The 27224-nt window shown below is 38.0% G+C and overlaps 1 protein-coding gene across 8 annotated transcripts in view; it reads right to left on the bottom strand.

The window, feature by feature from the left end:
- ARHGAP22 (Rho GTPase activating protein 22) overlaps positions 1-27224 on the bottom strand; it is a 398531-nt gene that overhangs the window by 14890 nt on the left and 356417 nt on the right. For all 8 annotated transcript variants that reach the window (XM_031956285.1, XM_031956287.1, XM_031956286.1 and 5 more), the window contains 4 exons: positions 20201-20408; positions 11718-11850; positions 7926-7999; positions 7085-7206 (listed from right to left, as the gene is read on the bottom strand). In XM_031956285.1, coding sequence (XP_031812145.1) covers positions 7085-7206; positions 7926-7999; positions 11718-11850; positions 20201-20408 — 537 coding nt within the window. The remainder of the gene's footprint in view (positions 1-7084; positions 7207-7925; positions 8000-11717; positions 11851-20200; positions 20409-27224) is intronic.

The following is a 27224-nucleotide window of genomic DNA, read 5'->3' as shown; positions in this document are numbered from 1 at the left end:
AGTTTTTCCATCACACACAGATATTTATACACACACACATATTTGTATGAACCCACACACATATGTGTGTATATATATATATATATATATATATATATATATATACACAAATATATATAGACACTTTCAGCATGCAGCTTATTAGGCTCTCTACACAGCTGTAACAAGTGTAGTAACTCAGCATGATACACTTACTTTTTTTGCTGTGGATGAGGATAAAATTTATCCTTTAACTGTGTAGGTTACTGGAACTGTCTCTGAAACTTAACGGTTTTGGTGGTGAGTTGTCCTGGGGAATTGAGGGGTACAGTAACTTTTCCCCAAATCACACCATGAGTATGAATCTGAGCTGTATGAATGCAGACTTTCCTGAACCTGAGGTCAGCATTCTCCCTAAGAAGGCTGCTTCTTAACCTCCCAATTACTGCTTAGCAAAAAGAATTAGTGATCTGGGGTGAGCTCTGGCCCTTCCTTGGTGTGGCTCTGGTTTCATGCCAGTCTTCCTATTTTTTGGTCATAATGTCCTTGGTAGTAGGGTCTTTGACTCTTTGCATGGGGTCTCCACCACCCTCATCCTACCTCTCAAAAAGAGGGTATATTTTATGCTGTTTGTACAATGAGCAGTTTGTAGTTCTTTCCCTGGGTGCAAAAAGTCCTAGTTAGGGCTCTGCAAATCTACCTCATAAATGCCCAGAGCACCTAGAAAGCTTAAATAGTGTGCCAAACTGGGCTCTATGTGTTCGTATCAAAGTTAGGGATTATAGGAACTCTGTAAGCTGTACTTATAGGTCTGTTGTGGTAGAGGAAGTGCTTCGATCCATATGCATAGCAATGAAATCGTGAGCTTAGTACAAAAAACTAAGAGAGCATGTGTGTGTAAATATGTAAGTATACATACACATGTATATAGGTACACACACGAATATATTGCATAAATGTATATTTGTATACACAAATAAGCATATATCATAAATATGTGTATATACACTACACATATATGTATACTATGTCACATTTCCATATACACAAATATACAAGCACATATCACAAGTGTATCATACACGTGTGTGTATAATCTACATGTTTGTTGTATAGATCGCCTCTTGGGAGCTCAATGTATAAAGACCACCATATTTGCAATTTCCCAACCTTCCTTCTCTTCAATCACTATCTGTGCTGCCCCAACACCCAATCCGTTACCAAGGTCTGCCAATTTCGCTTTGCAACATCTCTCTTCTGATACATCCCTAACCTTGGTACGCCCTCATCACCTTATCCATGGATTCTGCTAGCTGGTCGACCTGCCACCAATCTTTTTACTCCAATCTATTCTCCACTCAGTCACCAAAGTGATTTTACTCACGTGCTGGTCCAGTCACATCACTCTGCTACTCAATAAATTCCTGTGGTTCCCTATCACCTTTAAGATCAAATCAAAACCCTTCCTAACCTAGGGTTACCTTTCAGTCTTTCTTTTTATACGTTATGTTTTCTCGCCTACATGTTCTTTGTCCAGGGTCATGGGCCTCCTTGCTGATCCAGAAACAAGACAGAGGTAGAAATATCTATCTGGTCATTTTCTCTGGCATCCCTTATGACTAGAAAGGTCTTCTGATTTCTTTCAAGTCCTAGCCAAAACCCCACCTTCTAAAGGAAGGTTTTCCCACTACCTTCTTAGTTCTAGTGCCTTCCTTCTGTTAATATTTTCTATTAATCCTATACATAGCATGTTTGTACATATTTGCTAACTTATGTCTCCTCCATGAGACTGTGAGCTCCTTAAGGCCAGGAAATGTCTTTTGCCTTTTTCTCTACAGAGCTTAGCATAGTGCCTAGCATACACTAGGCGCTTAATAAATGTTTATTGGCTGACTGTACTTTTTGATGGGTTCAAACCTAGTTCTCTATTATCTGAGCTGGGGCTGACAGATACCCATGGATCCTGGTCCTCTCTTCTCACCCATGTTGTACTTAACGAAATGATTTAAACCCTTTTACATTTTTAGAATGAGTCATGCCCCAGAACTGGGCCCTTCCCCTGGGGTGGATTTGGTAGACATGGTTTTATAACATAATCACAAATAAAAATTCATGGAACTACATCAAAACCAACAGTCTAACTGTTCCTCCCAGCCCTAAGCCTTGCAATCATGAAGCCTATTCATGCACAATCAATCCCCTCTGCATCCAGACCTAACGCCCTTAGTTTGGCTGAAGTTTCAGCTGCTCAAAATTTAGCCAAATGGGAAAGGTGGAGTAGAGGTAAAGAAGGGTTCAGGATTCAAACATTATGATCTTTGAGGTTAACTGGTTCAATCTTATTCTGCAGATGATGGAAACAGACGTCTTGAAGACTTGTCCAATGGCAAAACTAGAACTAGAATTTGTGTGAGGAGGCTTGATGCTTGGTCACAGAAACATCTATTTACAGCTGGAAGTATTCTTAGGAATCACATAGCCTAACTTCATTTCCGAAAAAGTTAAGAAACTTTATTTCAGTTCCCACAAATTTAGTTCTTGGCAGAGCTGGGAACAGAACCCAGGCAGGCCTCCTGACTTCCAGGTTAAGAGCTTGTTTTCATTACACCTACTGGCTGCAAGACCCTGAGCAAATCATTTAATCTCTGTTTGCCTCAGTTTCCTCATCTGTCAATTGAGCTGGAGAAGGAAATGACAAGCCACTTCAGTCTCTTTGCTAAGAAAACTCAAAATGGGGTCATGAAGAGTGGGACATGATTCAAACTGAACAACAGGAATAACAACATACTCTCCCCTACCTGGTAGGTGGGGAGAAGGTACAACTTGGTGGCTCAGTGGAGAGAGTGCTCAGTCTGAATCAGGAAAATTCATCTTTGTGAGTTCAAATCTGTGCTCAGAAACTTAATGTGTGACTGGGTAAGTCACTTAACCCTGTTTGCCTCAATTCCCTCATTGGCAAAATGAGTTGGAGAAGGAAATGCAAACCATTCCAGTGTCTTTGCCAGGAAAACTCCAAATGGGATCACAAAGAGTAGAACATGACTAAAATGACCGAATAACATATTGGGAATACTGGGCAATCCAACTAGAAAAGCCAAGTATACATAAATATAAAAAACATGAAAAAAACTTATTTTAAAAAGAACAAGAAGGACAGATTATTCAATGATCCTGGCAGTCAAAGAGCTGGTTAATCTTCCAAAACAAGATTTTGTTTTGGATGAAGATTTTCATTTGGATTCTCATTCATGTGTTATGCATCTCACAAAGTTATTTACCTGTGTCTAGTGACATACACAATTATAAACAAGCTCTGGAAACCAGGCTTTAGAGCAGGTAACCTCAGTACTTATACATCAGACTCAGAGCAAAAGTTTAGGTTCTGATCATTGTTTCAAACCTTTGGACAGAAAACAAAATCTGTAGGATGGGAAGGGAGGAAGATAGGGGACAAAAAAGGGATGACAAAGCCAATAATTTTAGACTTTCTAAAAGTATCATGAAGTATCTCAGAGAAATGCAAGCCATTCTTTCTAAATCAATGGCTGTTTGAACAGCCAACTCAACTACCACACACATAAAGCCCCTTTCTTCTGTAGCAGGCCGAGGCCCCACAAACTTTAAAAACACCCACTTTTTTATGAGTCAACAAATTGTTTATACACTTTTCCTTTGGAGCCATTTGAAGTAGAAATGCTCCACTTCAAAATGGGATTGAACAATGGCTGAGTTTCTTTTTTTTTTCCAAGAAAGGAAGGGAAAGGGAAAGGAATAAGCATTTGTTCACAATGTGGCAGGGATCATGATATATCCTTATCAAATATCTTATTTGATCCTCACCACAATTCTGTGAGGTTATTGTTGTTATGATCCCCATTTTACAGGCCAGCAGAGTGATTTGTCCAAAGTCACATAACTAGTGTCTGAGGCCAGAATTGAACTCTCCTGCTCTATTTAGCTGCCTCAAGGACAATGCAGCCAGTCAAATAGGGGTGACACAATGGATTAAGTTAGTCCCATCTGTAGTCAAGGAAATAATGATCAATTACTTCTCAAAAAATGACCATTACTATATCATCATGATTACCATCATGACAAAATAGCACTAGGTGATTATATACTTCAACTCCATTCTAGGTGATGCACAAAGTAAGATTATCAGGTACAACATTTACATTTGGGGATCTTACAATTTAGAATCAAACTGGGCTTCATCATCAAATACTTACTGAGTGACTGTACAATGTGTATTATGCTGGGTTCTGGAAGACTAGGAAATATATCTAAGAGTAATAAAAAGAACTAAGACATAAAGCACTTTAAAATTTACAAAGTGCATATAGACAACTTTGTTTATATACCTGTATAGATACATACAAAAATTTTATATATACATATAATTTGTATATACATATCTATGCATACACATAACATACACATACATGATCCTAACAGCAATTATAGACAGTAAATGGCATTAGTATAGAGGTCAAGTGCCTTGCTCAGGGTCATGTAGCTAATGTCTGAAAAGGTATTTGATCATCCTGGATCCAAGTCAAGTCTGCTGCATTTGTTGAGCATTATGTACCAAAAATAGTGCTAAGTGATTAAAAATACAAACAGAAAGGCAGTCTTTGCTCTTGAGAAGCTTATAATCTTAAGGGGGGTAAGGCAATACAGAAAAGTGAGAGAGGTGGAAAAGGGAAGCTTCCGGTCCAGATATCTATCCACTATGCTACCTTAATTGTCTCAACATATCACATATGCTCCCTGTCTTGACAAATGATCCATAGTACAATAATGCCCAGTCTATTCCTAACACCAAAATTTTAAGAGTTCTATTCTTGGTGTAGCCTTGGACATTCTGTAAACACTGAAAGCATGCTATCTTAGAAGAACAGTTGCAAATCCCGGGGAAGAGACTTAGGAAATGTGATGGTTAAGCTTTATGAGTGCTGCATGTAGAATCAAAGTCAAATGTAAACTGTTCAAATATCTAAGTAAATATGAACAACATTAATTTGTGGCAGAGAACAATCCTAAAGAAAGGCACTGTGGTAGAGCAGATAAAGAGATGACCTTGGAGCCAGGAAGACCTGCCTTCAAGTTGGTGATCTTTATATGAATCACTCAACTGCAATATTTTAGACAAGACTCGTATTGCAATGCAGAGAAGATGCTATTTTACATTGATAGAGGGAATTTCTTCCTCCAGGATTTCCTTATATTAATAAAATCATAAATTCTCATATCTATCCCCTAAAAATCCTAAAGCCATTTCAAGATTAATTAAGCTCTTCTTTGAGGTTAAAGGGTCCATTTATTTCACATATTGCATAGTGGATATATGCAGGCAGAAGGCTTCCACCAATGCTGTCATGTGTAGGAAATAGCACATGACCTCAGCAAGGAAAAGCCTGAGTAAAATAAAAATGGCAGGTGGGCAGCCATTGTTCAATTCCAAGTTGAAGTGGGATGTTTTCATTTCAAATGGCTTCAATGGAAAAATGCATAAGCCCAATGCATAAAAAGTAGATGTTTTAAAAAGCTTGTGTGGTCTCTACCTGCTACAGAAGAAAGGTGTTTTATGCAAATGGTAGAGGAGATGATAGTTGAGGTTGACTCTTCCTACAGCTATGAAGGAACAATGACCACATTTCCTCAGAATACTTTGCGACTCTTTTACAAAACCCAGGTGTTCGGTTGGTATGCACAAAATTTTGAAAGACCTAGAAGTTTTATAACAAAGTGGATCTTTCATGAAGAACCTTTTAGAACAACATGGACAAATCACTTAGGATGAGAAATCTTAGCTGAGTGGCTGTAATCTGCATCAGTAAATACAAAGTCCCTAGTGATCTACTGAAGTTTCAAACTTGAGGAAATAAGTTTAAAAGGACTGCCTATTTATTTAGCTTATATCAAATTGTTTGGTGTCTTGGTGGGGGTGAGAGAGGGAGAAAAATTTGGATTACAAAGTTTTACAAAAATGTATGATGAAAAAATTATCTTCACATATTTTTGGAAAATAAAATACTATAGTGAAGTTTCAAACTAAGTAAGTCCATTTGGATTGTTCTTTATATCCTGGGCTAACACCACCTGATTTTATTACTAACCTAAGGCATGTGGCCATGAAATCCTGCTTAGTGGTACTCAATTCAATATCTAAATTATTGCTGATCTCAATAAAGTGAGCTCATTACTGTCTGCTCATCAATTCATTAAAAGCTAGACTGTTTGCAAAGGACATCATTCATTTAACTTGAATAAATTATATATATACATATATATGTATATGTATGCATGTGTATGATTTGTAAGCATTTTACACACATTATCTCATTTGATCCTTCCTATAATCAGGTGATTATAGGCAGAAGATTGCCTTTATTTTATAGATGAGAGGAAAGTTTCAGTGTGAACAAAGGCACATCAAGTTGGGTAATACAGTGGAAAGAGCTAATTTTGGATGCAGAGAAACTCAGTTCCCAAACCATGCTGCCTGTTATGGGAAAGACACTGAGCAATTCCCTTCACTTTTCTGGGCCTTGGTTGCTTCATCTATAAAAACAGGGGGCCAGACTAGATAATTTTCAGTATAAGGTCCTTTTTTCTCTTAATCTATAATTGTATAAAATCTCTGGTTCCAAAGGTTAGCAAATGCATCAGGACCTACCTGTGATGAGCCCAGTCCACTGAGGCTTGGAAATGATATGTGCCTTATGAGACTCAGAAATGCTTCAGTATATAACAGACACAAGAGGATGAAGACCCCATTAAAAAAAAACCGAGTTAAGTCTTTCATCCTAATCACTATTCCTTAATGATTTATAGCATAATTACTGATTGCTAATGTATGAAATTATATAACCATCTTCAGTCCCAGCCACCATCATATTTATGTCAACAAAGCCTGAAGGCAATCAATCCATGTAAAGGCTAAAAAGAGATGTAGAGAGAGAACTAGCTTTGTCAAAGACCTCACTTCTACAGTGGTTTTGCAAAGTGGGCTTCTGTCGGGAAATTTTGATTTGCCTTCAAGTGTACGTGACCCACATCAACTTGCTTTCGATTTTTACTGCCCAACAAAACCCTCTGGTACCTTCCATGATTGTCACTGGATCTTCTTTTTTGGGACGTAAGATATTTGGCCCAAACACTGTAGCAAGGTTCTGGACACTCATCTTGTTTATATTCGAGTGAGCCTGAACTTCATCCAAAAACCTTGAAAAATCCAAGAAACAAAGGAACAGAATATTGGTTCCATATTTGCTGGGTACTTCCTTTTCCCCTTGACCCTCATTCAATAATTATCTATTTCCTCACTCCCATTCCCACACTTACACCCATTATTGTTTGGGGGCGGGGAGATCTCCTAACTAGCCAACTGAATTTATCTCATGCAAAAAAGAAAAAAAAGGAAATTTATATGTTGATCTATTGGCCAACGGGAAGTCACTATTCACTGTCAATATCTTTCATATTCCCCAATTATAAAACTATGGAAAGGGCAGGTTGGGGTAGCTTCAAATCAGAATAGGAACAAAAGGGACTTACAAAACCTGACTCTTTGTCCTATTTATGATTCTAAAAGTTTCACATTCAATACAGAGGTGATTTTCCAAAGTCTTCACTTAAGTCTCCATCTCCTCCAAGCTTTAATCAAACAATCCTACCTTGCTTAGAGAAAATGGTAATTACACCCTGAACAAATTTTAAGGCAGAACCCAAGAGTCTAAAGTAGAAAGGAAGGTTGGATGAGAGAAGCAAAGAATGCTCCGGCTTAGGGAAATGACTTGGTAAGGCACTAGGATGAGAGAGAAACATTAAGGATATTATTTGGGGCCACTGGCTTTGTTTCACCATAGGAGAATCAACTTCTCAATACAACTAACCAAAGCCATTTACTACCCTTTTCCCAACCCACTCCCAATGCTACTTACTTGCATATGTACTTGAGAAGATTATAATTTGCCTGAGGAAGATTTTTCACTTGCTTAGCCAACTCCAGAGTGCCCTTAGAGTCCAAATAGGAGGGAAAAAAAACCACACATCATTTAAGGAAGGCAATAATTTTACTTTGAATGTATGCATACTTTCTTAGGCTGAGATGAAACAATACAGCATCACTTAGAAGTTTTATTCTCCTTCCCTCCCTCGGAAATGAGGAAACTAGAGGTTTGGAGCACTAAGAAAGTAGTTGTTTTGTTTTTTTCTTTTTTGGTCAAAACTCTGGATAATAAGTTTGTTTTTCTCTCTACTTGAATGGGGGGAGTTTGAGTATTCATAGAATCAGCAACTGAAGAGAAGCTTAGAAGGAGCTACAGTGAGCTTTCCCCAGGATTGAGACAAATAATCATGCTCAGGGTGGGGCTTCTACTTCAGTGAACTGATGCGGAATGCAGAAAGCAAAATGAGAACAACAACATAGATCAGGGGTCCTCAAACTACGACCCGCAGGCCAGATGCAGCTGAGGACGATTTTCCCCCTCACCCAGGGCTACGAAGTTTCTTTATTTAAAGGCCCACAAAACAAAGTTTTTGTTTTTACTATACTCCGGCCCTCCAACAATCTGAGAGACAGTGAACTGGCCCCCTATTTAAAAAGTTTGAGGACCCCTGACATAGATGATGGCTCCAGCGGTTGTAAATGAAAACAACACTGAAAACTCAGAATTGGTCAGCCATTTTCAGTTGTGTCTGATTCTTCATGACCCCATTTGGGGATCAGAATAAAACTAACCATGACCCTGGAGAACACATCTTGGAACACACTTCTCTCCTCTGGGTATAAATTTATATATATATACACATACAAGATATATACAGACATCAAGGTATGAAATGTTTCATTTATTCTGCTAGAGTCAGTGGATTTTGCTTAACTGTTAAAGGATTCTGGTATAAACATGTATGGGAGAGATTAGTGTATATAATAAAAATGACTGTAGGATAAAAAAGGAGGAATCAATGAAACTTTGATAGAGGCATAACAATGACCTAAATGGGGGAAAAGACTAGGTTTCTAAACAAAACTTGCATAGAAGATGGAGGAGTTACTGGCAGAATTTTTTTTGTCACAGTACAATTATTTGACAAATGTTAATTTTCTCTGCCTCCCTTTCAACTTCCCTGGCCCCCACTCCAGATGAAGGATGCTTTTAATCCAACTAGGTGCATAAAGCTCCTAAGACATTCATCTTTCAGAAGAAAATATAACATCTTAATCATGTTTGTTGTTTGAATGTGTTGAGGCTGAAGAACCTTTTAACCCTTTTAAAGAAAAAAAATAGATATGAGGCTAAGGACTTATTTGTACATTTGAATCTTGAAAACTTAAATGGGTCCTACCTAATTCCAAATAGCCAAATAGCTTAGGGTCACTGATCTTGGCAGCAAAGGGCCAAATAGAAAGTAAAGAGGCATTGTCTCATTAGTAAGGAGTAAGGGCTTGCTAAATGTCTAGTTTTTACTGGGCCCAAGGGACTGTCTGCTGGAGTTGTTCCTTTTTTTGGTGAAGCATGGAATAACCTTTATTTGAGTAAGTTTGTGATGAAAGGAAGGAGGTTACAAAATTCATGGGGTCAGTAAATTAATTCATCCTGTCTTTAGGAGAGAAGATCTCTCATATCTCCTTGTTCTGCTTTCCTTATTTATTGTCAGTTCATAGATTGAGAGCCCCAACTCTGAACTTCATTGTCTTCCTTATTCACGGGGAAAGCTCACAATAGCTCCCCTATTCTAGAATTCTCTCTTCACAAAGAGCCAGCATTTCCTCTAGTTGCTAGAAAAGCAATTTAGGAAAAAAACAATTTATTAGCCATAACCATGTCTCAAAGCTCCTCAGTAAAAAGCTCTTATACATGCTGCCTCCACTTCTCTCCTCTCACTTTATGTTTTGCAAATATGTACCCTCATCTTAGATGAAACTGCCAAATTTAAACTTATTAAAGATTTTTTTAATTGTTGTAGCTGATAACTTTCTCTTAATCCTCATTCTTCTCAACTTCTCTCCTGCATTTGACATGATCATTCACCTTTTTTTTCTCCTGGATCTTCCTGACAATGTTCTCCCCTGATTCTTCTCCTTGTGAGACCCCTCCTCAATCTCCTCTGTATATTCATCAAGGCTGACCTGGGACCTCTTCTACTCTTTTTCTACACTCTTTCACTTTCCATGGGTTTAATTATTATGCTTATGTAGATGATTTCCAAATCTGTGTATCTTTCAATCCTGGAATAAGAGTTGGAAGGGACCATCAAGTCTCACCCTTACAAAAATGGAACATCAAGTCCCTCTTGTATGCAGAATGAATCCTTAGTATAGCATACCCAACAAGTGATCATCCAATCTCCATGGAAGAGAAATCCACTATGTCTTGAGGTAGTCCATTCCATTTTTGGCCATCTCTTATGATCAGGATGTTTGGCCTTCCATCTAGTTTAAATCTGCCTCTCTGTAACTTCCTACCCATTTAATTCTCCTGTCTCTCCCTTCTAGGGCTACACACAACAAGTAAGTGTATTCCCTCCTTTGACATGCTAGTCCTTCACGTATTTAAGTCAGCAATCATATCTCCCCCTCCCCAACTGCCCATCATCAGTCTCCTCTACTTTAGGATAAATATGCCCAATTCCTTTAACGAATCCAGCCCTAATCTCTTTCTTGACCCTAGCTATGTATCTCCAACTGTCTTTTGATTATTTTAAATAGAACGTCCCATAGCTCAAACTTTACATGTTCAAAACTCAATGACTCTCTAAATCCACTTCACTTTTGAACACATTTTTATTTCTCAAAGGAATCACCTGACAGTTGCTATAGTTTACAACTTTGGTTTTATCCTTGATACTTCACACTCCTCCAAACACATATCCCTACAATTTCTAAATGTTACATTTTCTACCTCTACAAGTTCTCTTGCAACCATCATTCCCTCTAAACATACAACTAGTAGCCTATTTCAAGCCTTTATCACCTCTTGCCTTGTTTACTGAAAAAACCCAACTGGTCTCTGTGCTTTCACATTTTCCCTCTCTCCCCTCCACATGGCTAACAAATGCGACTTTCCTAAAGTACAATGCTACTCCTCTACCCCATAAGCTCCAGTGGCTTCTAGGATCTTATAAGGGTCTCTGTTTAGCTATTAAAACCCTTTACAACATAGTCCCAAATTACCTACCCAATCTTATCTATTATACAACATATTATACATACATATATATATATATATATATATATATATATATATATATAGCATGTCACTGGTACCACAACAAAGCAAAAACAAGATAACCTTTGTATTTATACTTTGTATATACTTATGTAAATGTTGTCTTGTCTGACACACTCTAAGATCACTGAGGACGGAGACTGTTACATTTTTACCTCAGTATCCCCAGCACTGAGCACAATACCTAGACACCCAGGAGGTGCTTAGTGAGCGCTGGTTGACTGACTAAAGCAAGAGCAGACTGCTAGGTAACTACCCTTTTCTAAAAGTATCTCCAAGAGTTAGAGATGCCTAAACTAAGTAATTTCCAAAGCAATCCCCTAGCTTTTTAATACTGTGATTATGTTACTGGTTTTACACTCCTATGTTCCTATGTATATCTAACCTAAGTCCTTCCCCAATTTTGCTTCTCATTCTGACTTCAGCAACTGTTCCTTACCTGAGCGGGGCTGTTGGCCAGGAAGGACCTCCAACAAGATATCAAGAAAAAGGCCCACTGACCTCAGTCTCATCCTTTGAGAGCAGCTGAGCACAGGAGAGGAAATCTTCATATTTGGCAAAGGGGATGACGGGCTCAGGCAGCTCCCGGAGATACAGTTTCAATAGGGAAGCAACTGTGTGGACATCAGTTGTGCTGCGAGGAGAGCAGAAGAGAAAATATCTCAGACCATTTTAATTCTCTCTTTTTTTTTTTTTTTTTTTTTTTATTTAATAGCCTTTTATTTACAGGATATATACATGGGTAACTTTACAGCATTAACAATTGCCAAACCTCTTGTTCCAATTTTTCACCTCTTACCCCCCCCCTACCCCCTCCCCTAAATGGCAGGATGACCAGTAGATGTTAAATATATTAAAATATAACTTAGATACACAATAAGTATACATGACCAAAACATTATTTTGCTGTACAAAAAGAATCAGACTCTGAATTATTGTACAATTAGCTTGTGAAGGAAATCAAAAATGCAGGTGTGCATAAATATAGGGATTGGGAATTCAATGTAATGGATTTTAGTCATCTCCCAGAGTTCTTTTTCTGGGTATAGCTAGTTCATCATTACTGCTCCATTAGAAATGATTTGGTTGATCTCGTTGCTGAGGATGGCCTGGTCCATCAGAACTGGTCATCATATAGTATTGTTGTTGAAGTATATAATGATCTCCTGGTCCTGCTCATTTCACTCAGCATCAGTTCGTGTAAGTCTCTCCAGGCCTTTCTGAAATCATCCTGTTGGTCATTTCTTACAGAACAGTAATATTCCATAATTTTCATATACCACAATTTATTCAGCCATTCTCCAACTGATGGACATCCATTCAGTTTCCAGTTTCTAGCCACTACAAAAAGGGCTGCCACAAACATTCGTGCACATACAGGTCCCTTTCCCTTCTTTATAATCTCTTTGGGATATAATCCCAGTAGTAACACTGCTGGATCAAAGGGTATGCACAGTTTGATAACTTTTTGAGCATAGTTCCAAACTACTCTCCAAAATGGTTGGATTCGTTCACAACTCCACCAACAATGAATCAATGTCCCAGTTTTCCCACATCCCCTCCAACAATCATCATTATTTTTTCCTGTCATCTTAGCCAATCTGACAGGTGTGTAGTGGTATCTTAGAGTTGTCTTAATTTGCATTTCTCTGATTAATAATGACTTGGAGCATCTTTTCATATGACTAGAAATAGTTTCAATTTCTTCATCTGAGAATTTCCTGTTCATATCCTTTGACCATTTTTCAATTGGAGAATGGCTTGATTTTTTATAAATTAGAGTTAATTCTCTATATATTTTGGAAATGAGGCCTTTATCAGAACCTTTGACTGTAAAAATATTTTCCCAGTTTATTGCTTCCCTTCTAATCTTGTCTGCATTAGTTTTGTTTGTACAAAAACTTTTCAGTTTAGACCATTTTAATTCTCAAGAGCAGAGATGGAACAATCACTAGCAGCCACGTCAAGGAAAACGTCCAACCTAGAAAGGAAAAATTGTGGAGGAGGATGTTGTGCTGTATGGATATGCATTTGCTAAAACTCCTAAGTGACCCAGTTGCTGGCACATCATGTGTACTGATGATGTATATATTCACTTACTCAGCAGCCATAATCTCTCTTGTTTGCACCTTTGTATTTTAGCCTCGATATGCCTACAAAGCATGGATTATACTTCACTTACTATCATGATACCCAGAAAGAACTCAAGGAATATGTTTCAGCTGGTAGAGGTAATCATGATGAAGGAATCAGTGGAGAAGAAAAGTGGAAGCTACAAATTCTCATCAGTCACATTCATTTCCTTTTTCTCTTCTAATCCACATGAAGAAGATAAAAAAGATAAGAAGAGGTAACTGAGTTCTCGTCTGGGAACTTGGAACACAAATGTTTTCCACCTACAAGAGCTTGGGGAAGGGAGGGAGGATTAAGAGAAGAGGGAGGTACTTCATGCACCACCTGGTGCTCTAGGCATGTGGAAATCACGGGAAGATGATAATTAGCAGCTGTTGCCAGGAGCTTAAAGCTGAGTGTTTCCTGTGCCTGAGCCCTTGGCCTTGAGTCATCGGTGCTTCGTGCTCCTCGGCACATCCTTTACCCAGACCTTACCCACTCTGTCATCTGGAGATGGCCACACAGGCTGATAATGGGCTCCCTAGCAGCCCCACTCACCTTGGCCCTCGATAGGACTCAAGCTCAGGGATCATCTGGGCTATCTCCTCCACGTACTTGGATGGGATGATTTCTCTAAGTAGTCCAGTCAGAAAACTCAATAGTCTTTTTTACAAATCTGGAGATGTGGGAGGAGCTGGGCTCCAACTACAGGGATCAGTGTCAAGGTTCTCACCAGGTTGATATCAAACTGTCCCTCTAAGCTTCTTTTTCTCTGATAGCTTAGTTATCAAATACCAACCCTACGCTTCAAAGGTCACTGAAAATGGAGCTGAGCAGCAAGATTAAAACCAGAACTGCCACTGCTCTTCCAAGGATCTTAAAGGTTTGATAATTTACCAGCCCCCTTAATCTGAGGGTCTCAAAACACATTTTCAGTATCACTATTTTGTACTCATTCCTGAATATGTTTGCATTCAATGCTTTAGTTTCCTAACATCATAGAATCCAATTTCTCAGTATTCAATTTACTGATCACATTAGTCATGGGCACAGAAGCTGCCTATATCCAGGGGCTTTCTGGGACTACAAGATTCTTCAATATATCTCCTATGTCTAGACTGTTCAGTAGATGGGTTAGATGTCAAAGACCTGGATGTGAAGCCTGGAGCAGATAGACAGACATAGAGAGTTCGTGGGGAGTATCCTGATGCTTAGGTACTCTAATTCTGTGAATGAGCTTTTCTGGATCATTTCTAACCTTCTGCCAAAAGCAATGACATCTCTCCCTCTCTCCCTCTCTTCCTTTTTCCTTCCTCCCTCCTTCCCTCCCTCCCTCTCTTCCTTCCTTTCTCCCTTCCTTCCCTTCTCCCTCCTTCTCCCCACACTCTCTTTCTCAGACTAGTCAAGTGCAGTAGTGAGAAGACATTACTTTTTTGGGCAATGGGTGAATATCAGGAAGGCAAAGAAACAGTGTTATGGAGATCCTGATCTAAGCTTTGCCTCTTTATTTTCTCTCTAGGTAACTGCAAATTTTAATTTCTAAGTAAAATGAGGTAGAGCAGATATGGATCCCAGGAAAACCAGAGATGAACAGTGAACCTAGTTCTCTCACTTCCTGAACCTAGAAATAGTGATGTAGGGATGGCAGCTGAGTTGTGTCTGTGGCTGCCCAGGGGTGGACCAGAAGGCCTGCTTTCCATCTCTGACTCCCTCATTAGAATGTAAACTCCTCTTGAGAATGGAGTATTTCAATCTGTAACTGAATCCCCAGCCCTGGTAGCAGTGTGCCTAGAAGAAAGCAGGTGCTTCATAAATGAAAGCCGAATGATTCCTGGCTACCTCTATCCATTTTACCTGAGAGAAAGCATCACACTGAAGCTATAGTGAAAGACCCAAGTTAGTCAGACCCAGATTGATCCACCTTGGGAGACCTAAGACTCTTGCCTGTATGAGCCTTGTTGAAGGGCAGCTTCCCAGCCCATTGGGAAGGCAAATTCTACTCTCCAACTAATTGTCCTTCTGGGTCCTTTGCTATGTCTATAATAGTCCTCCATTTCCTGTTGTCCAGGAGCTTCTCTCCTTCGAAGGCCCAGCCTGGTCTGCTTGTAGAAACACTGAGACAGTTTAATGAGCCAACTGGTGACCTCCCCATTTGGTAACTTCTCCCCAGATTTAACCCCCTGCTCCTTGGTCAAGCTCATTTAATAACTATACAGCTATCACATGACCAGGGGAACTTTCTCTGTCCAAAGTTTCCCAGTGTTCAGTCACATTAAGCATTGTGCCCTCACAGCCCCAAGGTCCCAATATTGTTAATTCTGCTTTAGCACCTACCACAGTATCGGTACATAAGCCATGTCTTTTCTGCTGACACTTGTTTTCTGCTTGGGTCCCAATGTCTAGGTGATGCTGGTGATGTCACCGCAGGAACACGGTGACATCAGCAGTTCCTCACCAATACAAGCAAGAGCCAGTAAATGGACAGGTCAGGGAGGAATTTAATGGGAATAAATCTTTCCTATTCAGGATTTTGTCAGAGAAGGGGCTCTCCCTACTGAGACAGATCCCGTATCCACTCTATGCTTTAGCAGGAAGCCCCATGCCAAAACTTCTGGGAAAAAATCCAACATTCTGCAACAACCTGGTGGCAAGCTGTTCCAAAGTTAATGAGACTGGTCCTTGGACAGCAGATGTAGATAGTCTGTTGCCAGGATTGTACTTGAAAACTTCCCTAGCTCAGCAGCACCTGTTGAAACTTGTGCTCCACAGGTAACATCTTTGATAGAGAAATACATTTTTATTGGTCAGACCTGTGATTGCATCAGCATATGGAATTCCTAATGCTCAAGTTCCCTTCACCAACACACACTGGCAACTTATCTGAAATGTGCAATTTCTGAAGACTCTGAGAGAGTGGGAATTAAAGGTGAGTGAATTGTCTGTGTGTATTCAGTTATAGCAACTGTGAAGCAACAGGAAAAAAAAACAGGGAAGGTCTCATCTAAACAAAACAAATTTTTTTGGAAAAAATGGCAAATGCCTGGTAAATATTTACGTGTATGTATGTATATGTACACACACATATATGTTTTACAGTTTATATATTTATATATATATAACTTATATTGGTTTAGTTATATATATTTGTTTATATATAACATATTTGCATAAAATTTTTATTAAATTTGTTTAGTTTTATATATAAGTATATATGTATAAGTATATGTGTGTATATATGTATTCGTTTTATCTTTTTTCTTATATTTAGTTAAATATATAAGTGCATATGCATATGTGTATATGTATATATACATGCATATGTAGCTATAAAACTTTGTTTACAGTAACCCTTTAAGTTACAAAGGAGGCTTTGTTATCACCATTTTAGAAACATATCAATCAACATTTATTAAACACCTACTAAGTGTCATTCACTATGCTAAGTACTATAGATAAAAAAGAAGCAAAAGATTAATCCCACCCTCCAGCTTACAATCTTATGGGAGAGACAATATGCAAACATAAATATGTATACAAAGCAAGCTACAGGATAAATAGGAAATAATTAAAAGAGGAAAAGGACTTGGAATTAAGTGGAGTTAGGGAAAGCTTCCAGTAGACAGCAGGATTTTACCTGGGACTTAAAGGAAAAGCTCAGTGAGAAGTTTGCCCAAGGGTGAAAACTGGTAGCTACTGAGACTAGTAAAATTCAAAGAAGACCCAAGTCTTTGGATTCCAAAGTCTATTAGAGCCAACTGCCTGGGTGGAGAGTGGGGGCCGGGGGCCGCAATCTTTCAAAGGCTGTGCTAGATGCCCGTCATACAAAGGGAAAACAAAAACAATCTCCTATGTAGTTCTGGGTGAAATAACTTGTGCACAGATAGAAAAAACTCTAATTATTTGTAAAGTAAAAGGAGGTAGCCATAGTATAGGTACTATGTACATAGTACAGGTAGTACATAGTATTCTGATTATAGAACAAGATTTTGTGTGATTTTGTTCAAATCACCATCACCCTATGCAGTTGGGTAGGTAACAAGCATTTACTAAGGACTTACTATGTGCCAGGTACTAGGCTAAGCACTGAGGATATATGAGTGTGTGTGTGTGTGTGTGTGTGTGTGTGTGTGTGTGATAACCCACTTTTGTTCTAAGCCAGTGAAAAATAATAATAAATAATTATTAATAATGATATTATCTATCTAATAAAAAACAAATAAAAATAATGTAAATGAAACACCTGTTAACTTACAAGTAGAAACTGAAGAGTTCCATCAAAGCATTTAAGAACTCTTGAGGGCAAAAGGATGGCCTGGAAACCGTGAACCTTGGAAAATGACTTTAGCTTTTAGTAACCCACAAAAGCATCCTTTTTTGAAGGGCTGGAAGAACCTAGATGTTGACCCCTCGGCATGGAGAGGTTCCCAAACTCCATGCAAAGTCACTATCACGGTGCTCTAGGAGTCACCAGTGAGACTTGGTAATGGCAAACACCCTGGTAGATAGTAGTAACAGAATGTGGCTATCATGGAAAGGAATTGACTTCAGCCACGTGAAAGAAAAAAGACATATACAATGTTCCTGGAAGAGATTCCTGAGTCGCTGGTCACTTACTGTATGAAGAAAAAACAATTTTCCTTCAACTATTTTCTGAGAGTTTGGGGAGAATCACAGCAAGACAAAGCTCTTTAAACTGAAAGCCAAAGCAGAGCACTCCATTTACATCATTTAATTAAGATGCCATGCGAAGGTGGAGAAAGTGTAATCATATTCCTCTTCTCCACTTTTGCCTCAGTGACTATAAATATTTCCAACCCCGATGACTCACAGTATCACAGAATTATAGATTCAGAGCTTGAAGTCCTTACAAGTTTAATCTTTTCATTTTATAATGAAGGCAACTGAGGCTGGGTGGAGGGGGTCTAATGACCTTATACCAGAAGCAAGATATGGATCCAGACTTTTTTTTAACCTCAAAGCCAATGCTTTTTTCCAATGTAGGGTTGAAAGTGATCTCAAATTCCCTTCTCTGATCAAGACTCCCCTCTCTAAAATCCTCAATGGGTGATCTTTCAGTTTCTGACTAAATACCTCCAATGAAGAAGATTCTTTCATATGGTGATACTTCGGATATTTGAAGACAACTATCATATTCCACCATAAGTTTTCTTTTATTCATGCTAAATATTCCTTGTTCCTTCAAAAGCCTGGCCTAGTCACATATTATGAACTGGCTGTTCATTTGTCCTATGCTGCTTTTGCTACGTATATGACCTTTGAAAAAATCCCCCTTTTCTGAGCTTCAGTTATATATACTTTGTAAAATGGGGGAGGGACTTGTATTAAATGAACATGGAGACCCTTCTAGCCCAGATATTTAGTCCAGGATTTTTTTTTAGCTCTGTGGTATCCCTTTCTTTGGTAAACCAGCTTTCTTGTTATGTGACACAATCTCTGGTCTTCTTACTTAAGCCAGACACCGAGATCCTTTACAAGTCATTACATGTATGAACTAAGCTAGAAAACAAAATTGTGTCTGAAATTTTTCCAAACTTAACACAAGCTTCAAAACTTGGTGCTAAGTGCTCAAAGACCTTCATTTCAAATTTAACAAATAAATAGCTGACTCATACTATGTCAACAGCCATTCAAAAGACAAGATGGTGGTCTGGATTCTGGGAAAGGTGAAAAGAGCTCTGGACTAGGAGTCAGGAGACCTGAGTTGTAACCCCATCTCTGTGACTTCCTAGCTAGGTCCTCTTGGTAGCATGCTTGTTAATTTGGAAATGACTTAAAGTTAGACATGTTAGTTCACACAATAGATATGTGAAGTTATGTCCAAAAAGACCTTGAAGAGCTAGAATGATGGGAACATACCAAGATGAAAAATGATGCAATTTTTCTCAAAGAAATTTGGTTTAATGGGGGAAGAAAATATGATATGTACTATAATATATATATAATACAGGAGCCTTGTATAAAAATACATAATACAAAAGATAGATAAATAATGTGTTTTAGGAATACTTCAAGAAGAAGGAATCCCTTTCAGCTGAGGGAGTAGAACCAACAATTCAATCCTGGTCACTATCATTCAGTCGTCTTAGTAAATTATCTCATGAATTATTATGGTTTGGGGTGCACTTGGTAGAGCATCAGCCATGGAGTCATAAGGACCTGGATTCAAATGTGGCCTCAAAACACTTACAATGTGACATTTAACCCCCAACTCTTCTCCCCAAATCCCCCCAAACCAAAAAGTTATTGTGGTTAGAAAAAAAATCTCTTGATATGGCCAACCTAGTGGTGATGAGAGTTTCTAAACTTATTTGGATTGGTTCTCAGGTGCCAGAGACACAGTCAGCCTCTAGATGATCTTACCAAGCTGGAATTGGATCTTTGGTATTGGACCAGTAATGCTCCGTCACATAATCTTTCAATAACCCAGAGTAACTGTCAGTTGAAAGGAGAGGATGAAGTATATAAAAATATACCTGTATATATATGTCCATGTATCAAGGAACTAGACTTTTTGCTGCTGTAGGAATTAATTCCATCCCTGAATCTGGAACTTATCAGTCACTTAAGAGAATTGCTAATAGCTTAAAGTGTACAAGGGATTTGCAGAAACTGAATCTTCCTGCCTCAAGTCCAGCATCCTCTAATTTGCAACAAAGTCCTTCATACTCATGTAAGATATTAAGATTATTTTACATTACTTTGCTGCTATTTTCTCTTCTGGCTGCCATTTCCCCCACTGGTCTAATGATTCATCATTCATTCTTCATCAAGGATGTAAAGGAATCCAATGGATATTCTTATAAAAATCTTATATTGTGACTCCTGTCAACTGATTCAAAACTCAAACTCACCTGTCAAACAAGGGTTTCTCTCCACAATCAAATGAATCCTGTAAATCCTTGACTAAGTTGGCCTGACCAGGCATCCGAAAGAGTCCTTCCTCTGTGAGGCCTCGCTCTCGGATGAAATCCACACATTGCTCCACCAGCAATGGGGCCAGGCGAGGACCGTACTTCCTTTCATATTGCACAGTATCTTCCAAACGCTGTCCAAAGATCCCTGGAGCAGGGAGAGAATAACCCCCAATACAATGTTATTTTTTTTAAGTAGAAAGAAAAATGGACTTGGCTCAAAAACCCTGAAATCCAATAGGGCCTTTGTCTCTCTCTACTAGCCATGTTACCCTAAACAAGTTGCTTTGCTGATCTAAGTTTCAGTTTCTTCATCTGCAAAATAGGGATAATAAATTCTTGTAGTACTTGCCTCATAAGGTTTTTCTGAGCTCAAATGGAATAAAATGTGCAAAGCAAAACTTTAAGTATTATATAAAATATTTGTTCTCTTTCTCCCACCAAATGATGGGAAGTATGGAAACAGGGGGAAAAAACAAGATCTAGTTAAGGATTAATATGAGGAAAGCCAGTGCAGGGGACAGTGAAGTATAGAAGCCAATCAAAATCCTTAGTCCAGTGGAAGGGAGGGTAACTTGCATTTAATGTTACCTATTGGAAGCCTTCTCTGATTTTCAGGATTACTGACTGGAGTTGAAGGGACCTCTGGGGCCATCTAATCCAACCCACTGGACTTCAACAGAATCCCCTCTATTTGAATACTGATCATCCAGCTTCTCTTTGAAAACTTCCAATATGGAGGAACCCAGCACTTTTTGACAACTTTACTTGGTAAAAGATTTTTCCTACAATTAAGTCTCAATTTGCTTATTTGCTATTTCTACCCAAGACAAATGAAAAACCTGAGATAGAATTTTGAATATCAATATACTAATTAGGCTAACTGATAATAGATTGATGGTCACAGTTCTGATGGACCTGGCCATCCTCAGCAACGAGATCAACCAAATCATTTCCAATGGAGCAGTAATGAACTGAACCAGCTATGCCCAGAGAAAGAACTCTGGGAGATGACTAAAAACCATTACATTGAATTCCCAATCCCTATATTTATGCCCACCTGCATTTTTGATTTCCTTCACAAGCTAATTGTACAATATTTCAGAGTCTGATTCTTTTTGTACAGCAAAATAACGTTTTGGTCATGTATACTTCTTGTGTATCTAATTTATATTTTAATGTACTTAACATCTACTGGTCATCCTGCCATCTGGGGGAGGGGGTGGGGGGGTAAGAGGTGAAAAATTGGAACAAGAGGTTTGGCAATTGTTAATGCTGTAAAGTTACCCATGCATATATCCTGTAAATAAAAGGCTATTAAATAAAAAAAAAATAGATTGATGGTCAGTGGTCTCTTGCTATAACCAAAGACAGTTGATATAAATACTGAATGCTTTAATATACTTTTAGAAAAAAGAATGCCCCTGACAACTGAAAATCGACCTTGATTTGTGAACAATAAATGAGGGAGTGGACTTTTAAATGAGGTGAGCTGAAAGCCTTCAGCTTCTCCTGATGAAAATGTGGTTTGATCCTGAGACTGGGCCATCTACAGCAATAGGAGAAAGGAATCCATCTCTAGCCCACTCTGGTTTTCTCCTACATAAACTGGGTTAGCCTAGACTCCAGTGGAAGAGAACAAGGACGTGGGTTTAATGCTTTAGATCTGGAATTTGCCCAGCTTAGATCCTGTTTACACTATAAACAATAGTGAGGTTGCCTAGTTGAGTAGGTTCAGTTCAAGATCATGGAGCATGTGCCCTGAGAATTTGACCAATCTCGTGTCCTTCAGAGACTAGCTGAATGACCTACAGGGAGTGGTCCCTGCATAAGGAAATAGAAAGGAAAAACCTGATTTAATAATTTGTTATTAATATAATAGGAAAATACTTATTTCGCTTACACTCATGACTCCTGGTTCTGCCTTCTGGGAACAAACAGAACAAACCTAATCTTTCTTCCATTTGAGAATGCTAAATGGTGGAAGGAAGCTGAGTCTTGTTTTTTCCAGGATAATCTTCCTTAGTTACTTTGAATTTTGCTTCCATGGCTTAGACTTAAAGCCTCCCATCCTCATTGCTTTCCATGCTCTCCAGTCTGTCAAAAACTTCTTAAACTCTACCCCCAGACCCCTATACAAGACTCCAAGAAGTAGTCTGACTAAGGCACTATATAGAGAGATTTGTAGAGCCTGCTTATTCCAGAAAATAAGGACTTAAGACCTCATTGGCAGGAGTACATTGCCCTGTACAGCCATACTTCCTTGCTGACTTTCTCAGAACTTTCAGCCCCTTAAAACTCTTGGACCTTTCCTAGATAAACTACTGTCTGGACATGAGTCCCCCAGAAATACTAGTGACTTTGATTATTTTTAAAATGAGTATGAAGCTTACATTTATCCCTATTGAATTTTACCTTACTAGATTCAGCTCAATGCTCTAGCACAGAGGTGTCAAACATATGGCCCACAAACATAAATGTGGTCTAAACCAGATTAAAATGTAATTCAGAAATATTTAACAAAAATAAAATACAAAAAAACCCCAAAAAAATCACATTTAAAAACTAAGTCAACATATGGCCTTCGTGTACATACTAGCAGCCTCCATTTCTAGTTAGATTGGACACCACTGCTCTTGCCTATCAGGATTTCTTTTTAACTCTGATACAATTATCAAATGTGTTGGCTCCCAGATTTGTGCCATCTGTAAAAGTGAAGAGGATGCCAGTTATACCTTTACTTAAGTCAGTGATGTAAATATTAAATACACAGAATCCTGGGGCGCTCACCCCATTGGAAACTTTTTGACAAGTTGACATGAAACCCATTAATTCTTTGACTCCTGCAATTCAAATTGTTATGAATGCATCTAATTATAGTATCATCCCATCTACCTCTCTCCATCTTTTTACAAGAAAAGTATGAGATGCTTTATCAAATACTTGCTAAAAATCTAGGTAAATTACATTTACAACAATCCCTTGATATAAGGAAATGATGTTAGATGGGCATGACTTGTTCTAGACAAAGCCACATTGATCACCACTATCCTACTATTCAACAACCACCTATTTAATGTTCCATTTCAGAATTTTCCCAGGCATTAAAACTAAGCTCATATTTTGCAGTTTCTGTTTTCTACCCCAGTTTTGAAAATTAAGATATTTCTCTTCTGTCAATGCTGTATCTTCCATTTTCGATGGACTTTCAAATCATATTTGCTAAGTCTTTCTCTTCCTAAGTTCATCTTGTTCAGGTGACCTATATCCATCAAAAACAAGTAAGTGCTCTCTTATCATGTCATTTATCTTGAGTTGACCCTGTTGGTCATTTTTTTTCCATTTCCAGTACAAAGATCATCCTCCTTAGTAAGAAAAGAATATAAATAAGTATTAAGCAGCTCTTCCTTCTTCTAGTTGTCAGTGATTGTTGTTACTTCCAATCCAAGCAGCTGTCCTAAAATTTCTTTGGTCTCCTCTTTTCTCCAATAGCTAAACAACAACAACTCTTTTTATTGTCCTTAGCTTCCCTCACTAGCCTTAACTCATACTATTAGTATTCCTGACACTAATGTTATAAAACTATGACAGATATGATATTTAAACTTATAACTTCTTTCTTCCATCTTCTATGGTGATTGTCCTTCATTCTCAAAGAGGACCAAATGATATCCCATGATTATCATCCTTACATCACATCCCCATCTTCTATACATAACTCTTAAAAAGTTGATTTGTTTGTATACCCTTTTAAAGCATGTCTCTCTTATCCTATCCCCTTGTCATCTTCTTTTTAAATTAAGAAGACTTTTATACCCTTTTAGATATACGTGCTATTCCCTCTTTAATCTAATGAAAATAAGATTTTAGCACTAGCAGCCCTCCAATCCCTCCTGCCTCTACTGTAACAGTTCTTCCATTAACACCCCATTTGTATGAGATAATTGATTCATTTTACTCTCTCTACCTAGTTTCACTTTTTAAGATCATCCTATCACACTCAACTCAACATCAAGTCTTCTATGTATGTTCTTTTAAAATATCCAAATAAAGATAACTTTCATAATTGTTGCAGATAATATTTGTTCATATAATAATCAGTTCTACTTTATTAAGTCTCTTATATTTGGTCTTTAATCTTTGTCTTTTTGTTTCTCTTGAATCTTATAGGTCAAATTTTCTATTTAATTTTGGTCTTTTTGTCACAAATACTCGAAATTCTTTTCATTCATTAAATACCCGTTCCCCACTCTGCCAATTTAAGAGTACATTTGCTTGTTTGCAAACCAGCTTTTTTGCTCTTCACATTATGATTTTCCATGCTCTTTGGGATTTTAACATAGATACTGTTAAATCTTGTGTTAATATGACTGTAATTCTATAGTATTTGTTTTCCTAGTTGCTTTTAGCATGTTTGCCTTCATCTGGGAGCTTTGAAACTTGGCTATAATGTCACTGTGAGTTTTCACCTTGGGATCTCTTTCAGGTGGTGATTGGTGGATTTATTCAATTTCTGTTTCACCCTTTTATTCTAAAATTTCAGGGCAAATTTTCTTAATTTCTTGGAAGTATTGTGGCTAGCCTCTTTTTTATCATGACTCTTATTTTGTCTCTCCTTGATCTATTCTCCAGGTCAGTTGTTTTCCAAGTGAGATGTTTCATATTCTCTTTCATTTTTTTCATTATTTTGTCTTATTATTTCTTAGTGTCTTATAACTTTATTAGCTTCTCCTCACCTATTTCTAATTTTTAGGAATTATTTTCTTAAGTTTTTGGATCTCTTTTTTCCAATTGGTTGACTTTCTTTTCATATTTTTCTTGATATCCTTGTATTACTCTTATTTTCCCCTAATTTTTCCTTAACCTTTCTTAGTTGAATTTTTAAATTCCTTTTTAAGTTCTTCAAAGAACTCTTTGGGGGTTTGTGACCCTTTAACATTTTTCACTGAAGTATGGTCCCTCCCATGGCTACAAGCTTCAGTTCACTCCTCTACCCTAGAAACAAAACTAGGGACTCTGCTCTCCTGCAAATGCCCACCGCTAGCAAAGTCACCAACCCTTTGCTATAGCACTCACTACAATGTGCTCCCTCCTCTTAGCCCACAGTTACAGCTTAGAACTGCATCTGCTCTGGGCTGGAGCCTAAGACCTGCATTTTTCCTTGATCAAATGTCTGCCCTCTACACTGTCTGTAAGGCAAAAGTTTCTGAAAGTGAAGCTGTTGCCCTATCCCCCTCCCCACCAAACTATTCCTGCCATCAACTACCCCAGACGGGCTACTTGTTGATTTGGCAGTATCTGCCAGGAGGTACATATACTTTAATCAGACCAAAATACCACTTTCTGCCACTCACAGTTCACTTTGAAGTATTATTTTAACTTATTTATGGGGGAATTTGGGAGAGTCAGGTAATTTCCCATCTAATTTTGTCATTCCTCCCAGAATCCTTTCCCCAACCTAAGTTGATTTGTGAATTCACTGTATATTCCATTTCAGTCTATTCAGACAATTGATGTTTGCTTGTTTTCTTTGGGGGAAAAAAAACCAACACATTGGAATGGTTTCGTTATTTTTGCTTTATTCTTAAGGGTTTCCCATATTTTCTGGGCTAAATTCTCTTAGAACTTAAGTCTTTGGAAGTTTCCTTATCCTTTGTCTGAACCCCATTTGAATATGCTTTCTGAAATTTAAAGGGCATGTCAGACTATGTCAGGTTTTTCCTTTGCTCAGTCACAAACTATAGGAGAAAAAGGCCATCACTTACTCATGACATTCCCATTATTTTCAACCCAACAACCAGAACAGTCCTGATGTTGAAAATCAGATCCAATATAAAATTTTTCCTAACAAGGAAAGGGAAAATGAGTCTTCCACTTTTAAGGTATGATATTATTATTAGAGCAAGTTATTAGCTGCTCTGTTTTTGGTAGAGAAAGAGAGATCCAGTATTTAGGTTGAGATTTAGTTTTTGGTTTTTGTTTTTGGTAGAGAGAGATCCAGTATCTAGATTATTTAGGTTGAGATAACTGAAATCTCTTATCACTGCTACATGGATTGATGTCAGGCTTGCGAATTATTTTCCTAAAGAATCACTTATTTCCTCTTTCTGGCTAGATGGTCTGTAGCATATACTACAAGGGACAAAAATCAATTCTGTTTCCATAAATCTTCATCTAATGCTATTCCTCTATGTTTCTTCCCTCAGGTACCTGGATTTACTCACAATATATTGCATATTTATAAAGAAAAACAAGTTGTACATAAAATATCTTCACTTTCAAGTCCAACCACTTTTTTTTCTGTGAGATCTCTCATACACAGGCACATACTTTTTTTAGTGTTAAATACATTAATGTGTTTTAATTGCCCCCCCACACACACACACACATAGTTACCCCCCCCAAGACTTACTTTAGCATTAAGAATTTTAAGATACCTTGAATAATGACTTGAACATGGATTTGGAACTAATGGTCGTCAAGGTAAATATATATGCAGAACGTAACATGCAGCGAGACAGAAATTGTTTTAATATTCCTACAAATACTCATATTTTAATTCCACAAAATACTGCCTTTTACAATAGACATATTTTTTTGACAAATCAGGCCATAGGTATCATATGCAATGAAAAATTAAAGACTCTATTAGATAGTAACACAACCTCACAGGTTCACAACAAAGAGGGAAAATGGGTTTTTTTGGGGAATTCTTTATCTATTGCACGTTAAGACAATTACTTCTTGCAATCATACTTTGTTCAGCTGACTTGTGAGGATGTAGCACAATGCATTGAAAAGAGTGCTACTCTCAAAGCCACAGGAATTGAGTGCAAATCCAACCTCTGCTATTTAATATACGACTAGGAAAATTCCTTAACCTGAATGGGTTTTGGCATCCTCACCCATAAAATGATATTTGTAGATTAGATGGCCCCTAAGGTCCCTAGAATCCAATGTGTAC

This window comes from Sarcophilus harrisii, chromosome 2 (genome assembly GCF_902635505.1).
Source record: "Sarcophilus harrisii chromosome 2, mSarHar1.11, whole genome shotgun sequence".
NCBI lineage: Eukaryota > Metazoa > Chordata > Mammalia > Dasyuromorphia > Dasyuridae > Sarcophilus > Sarcophilus harrisii.
The sequence above is the reverse complement of the archived record's forward strand: the minus strand, read 5'-3'. Positions and strand labels throughout refer to the sequence as shown.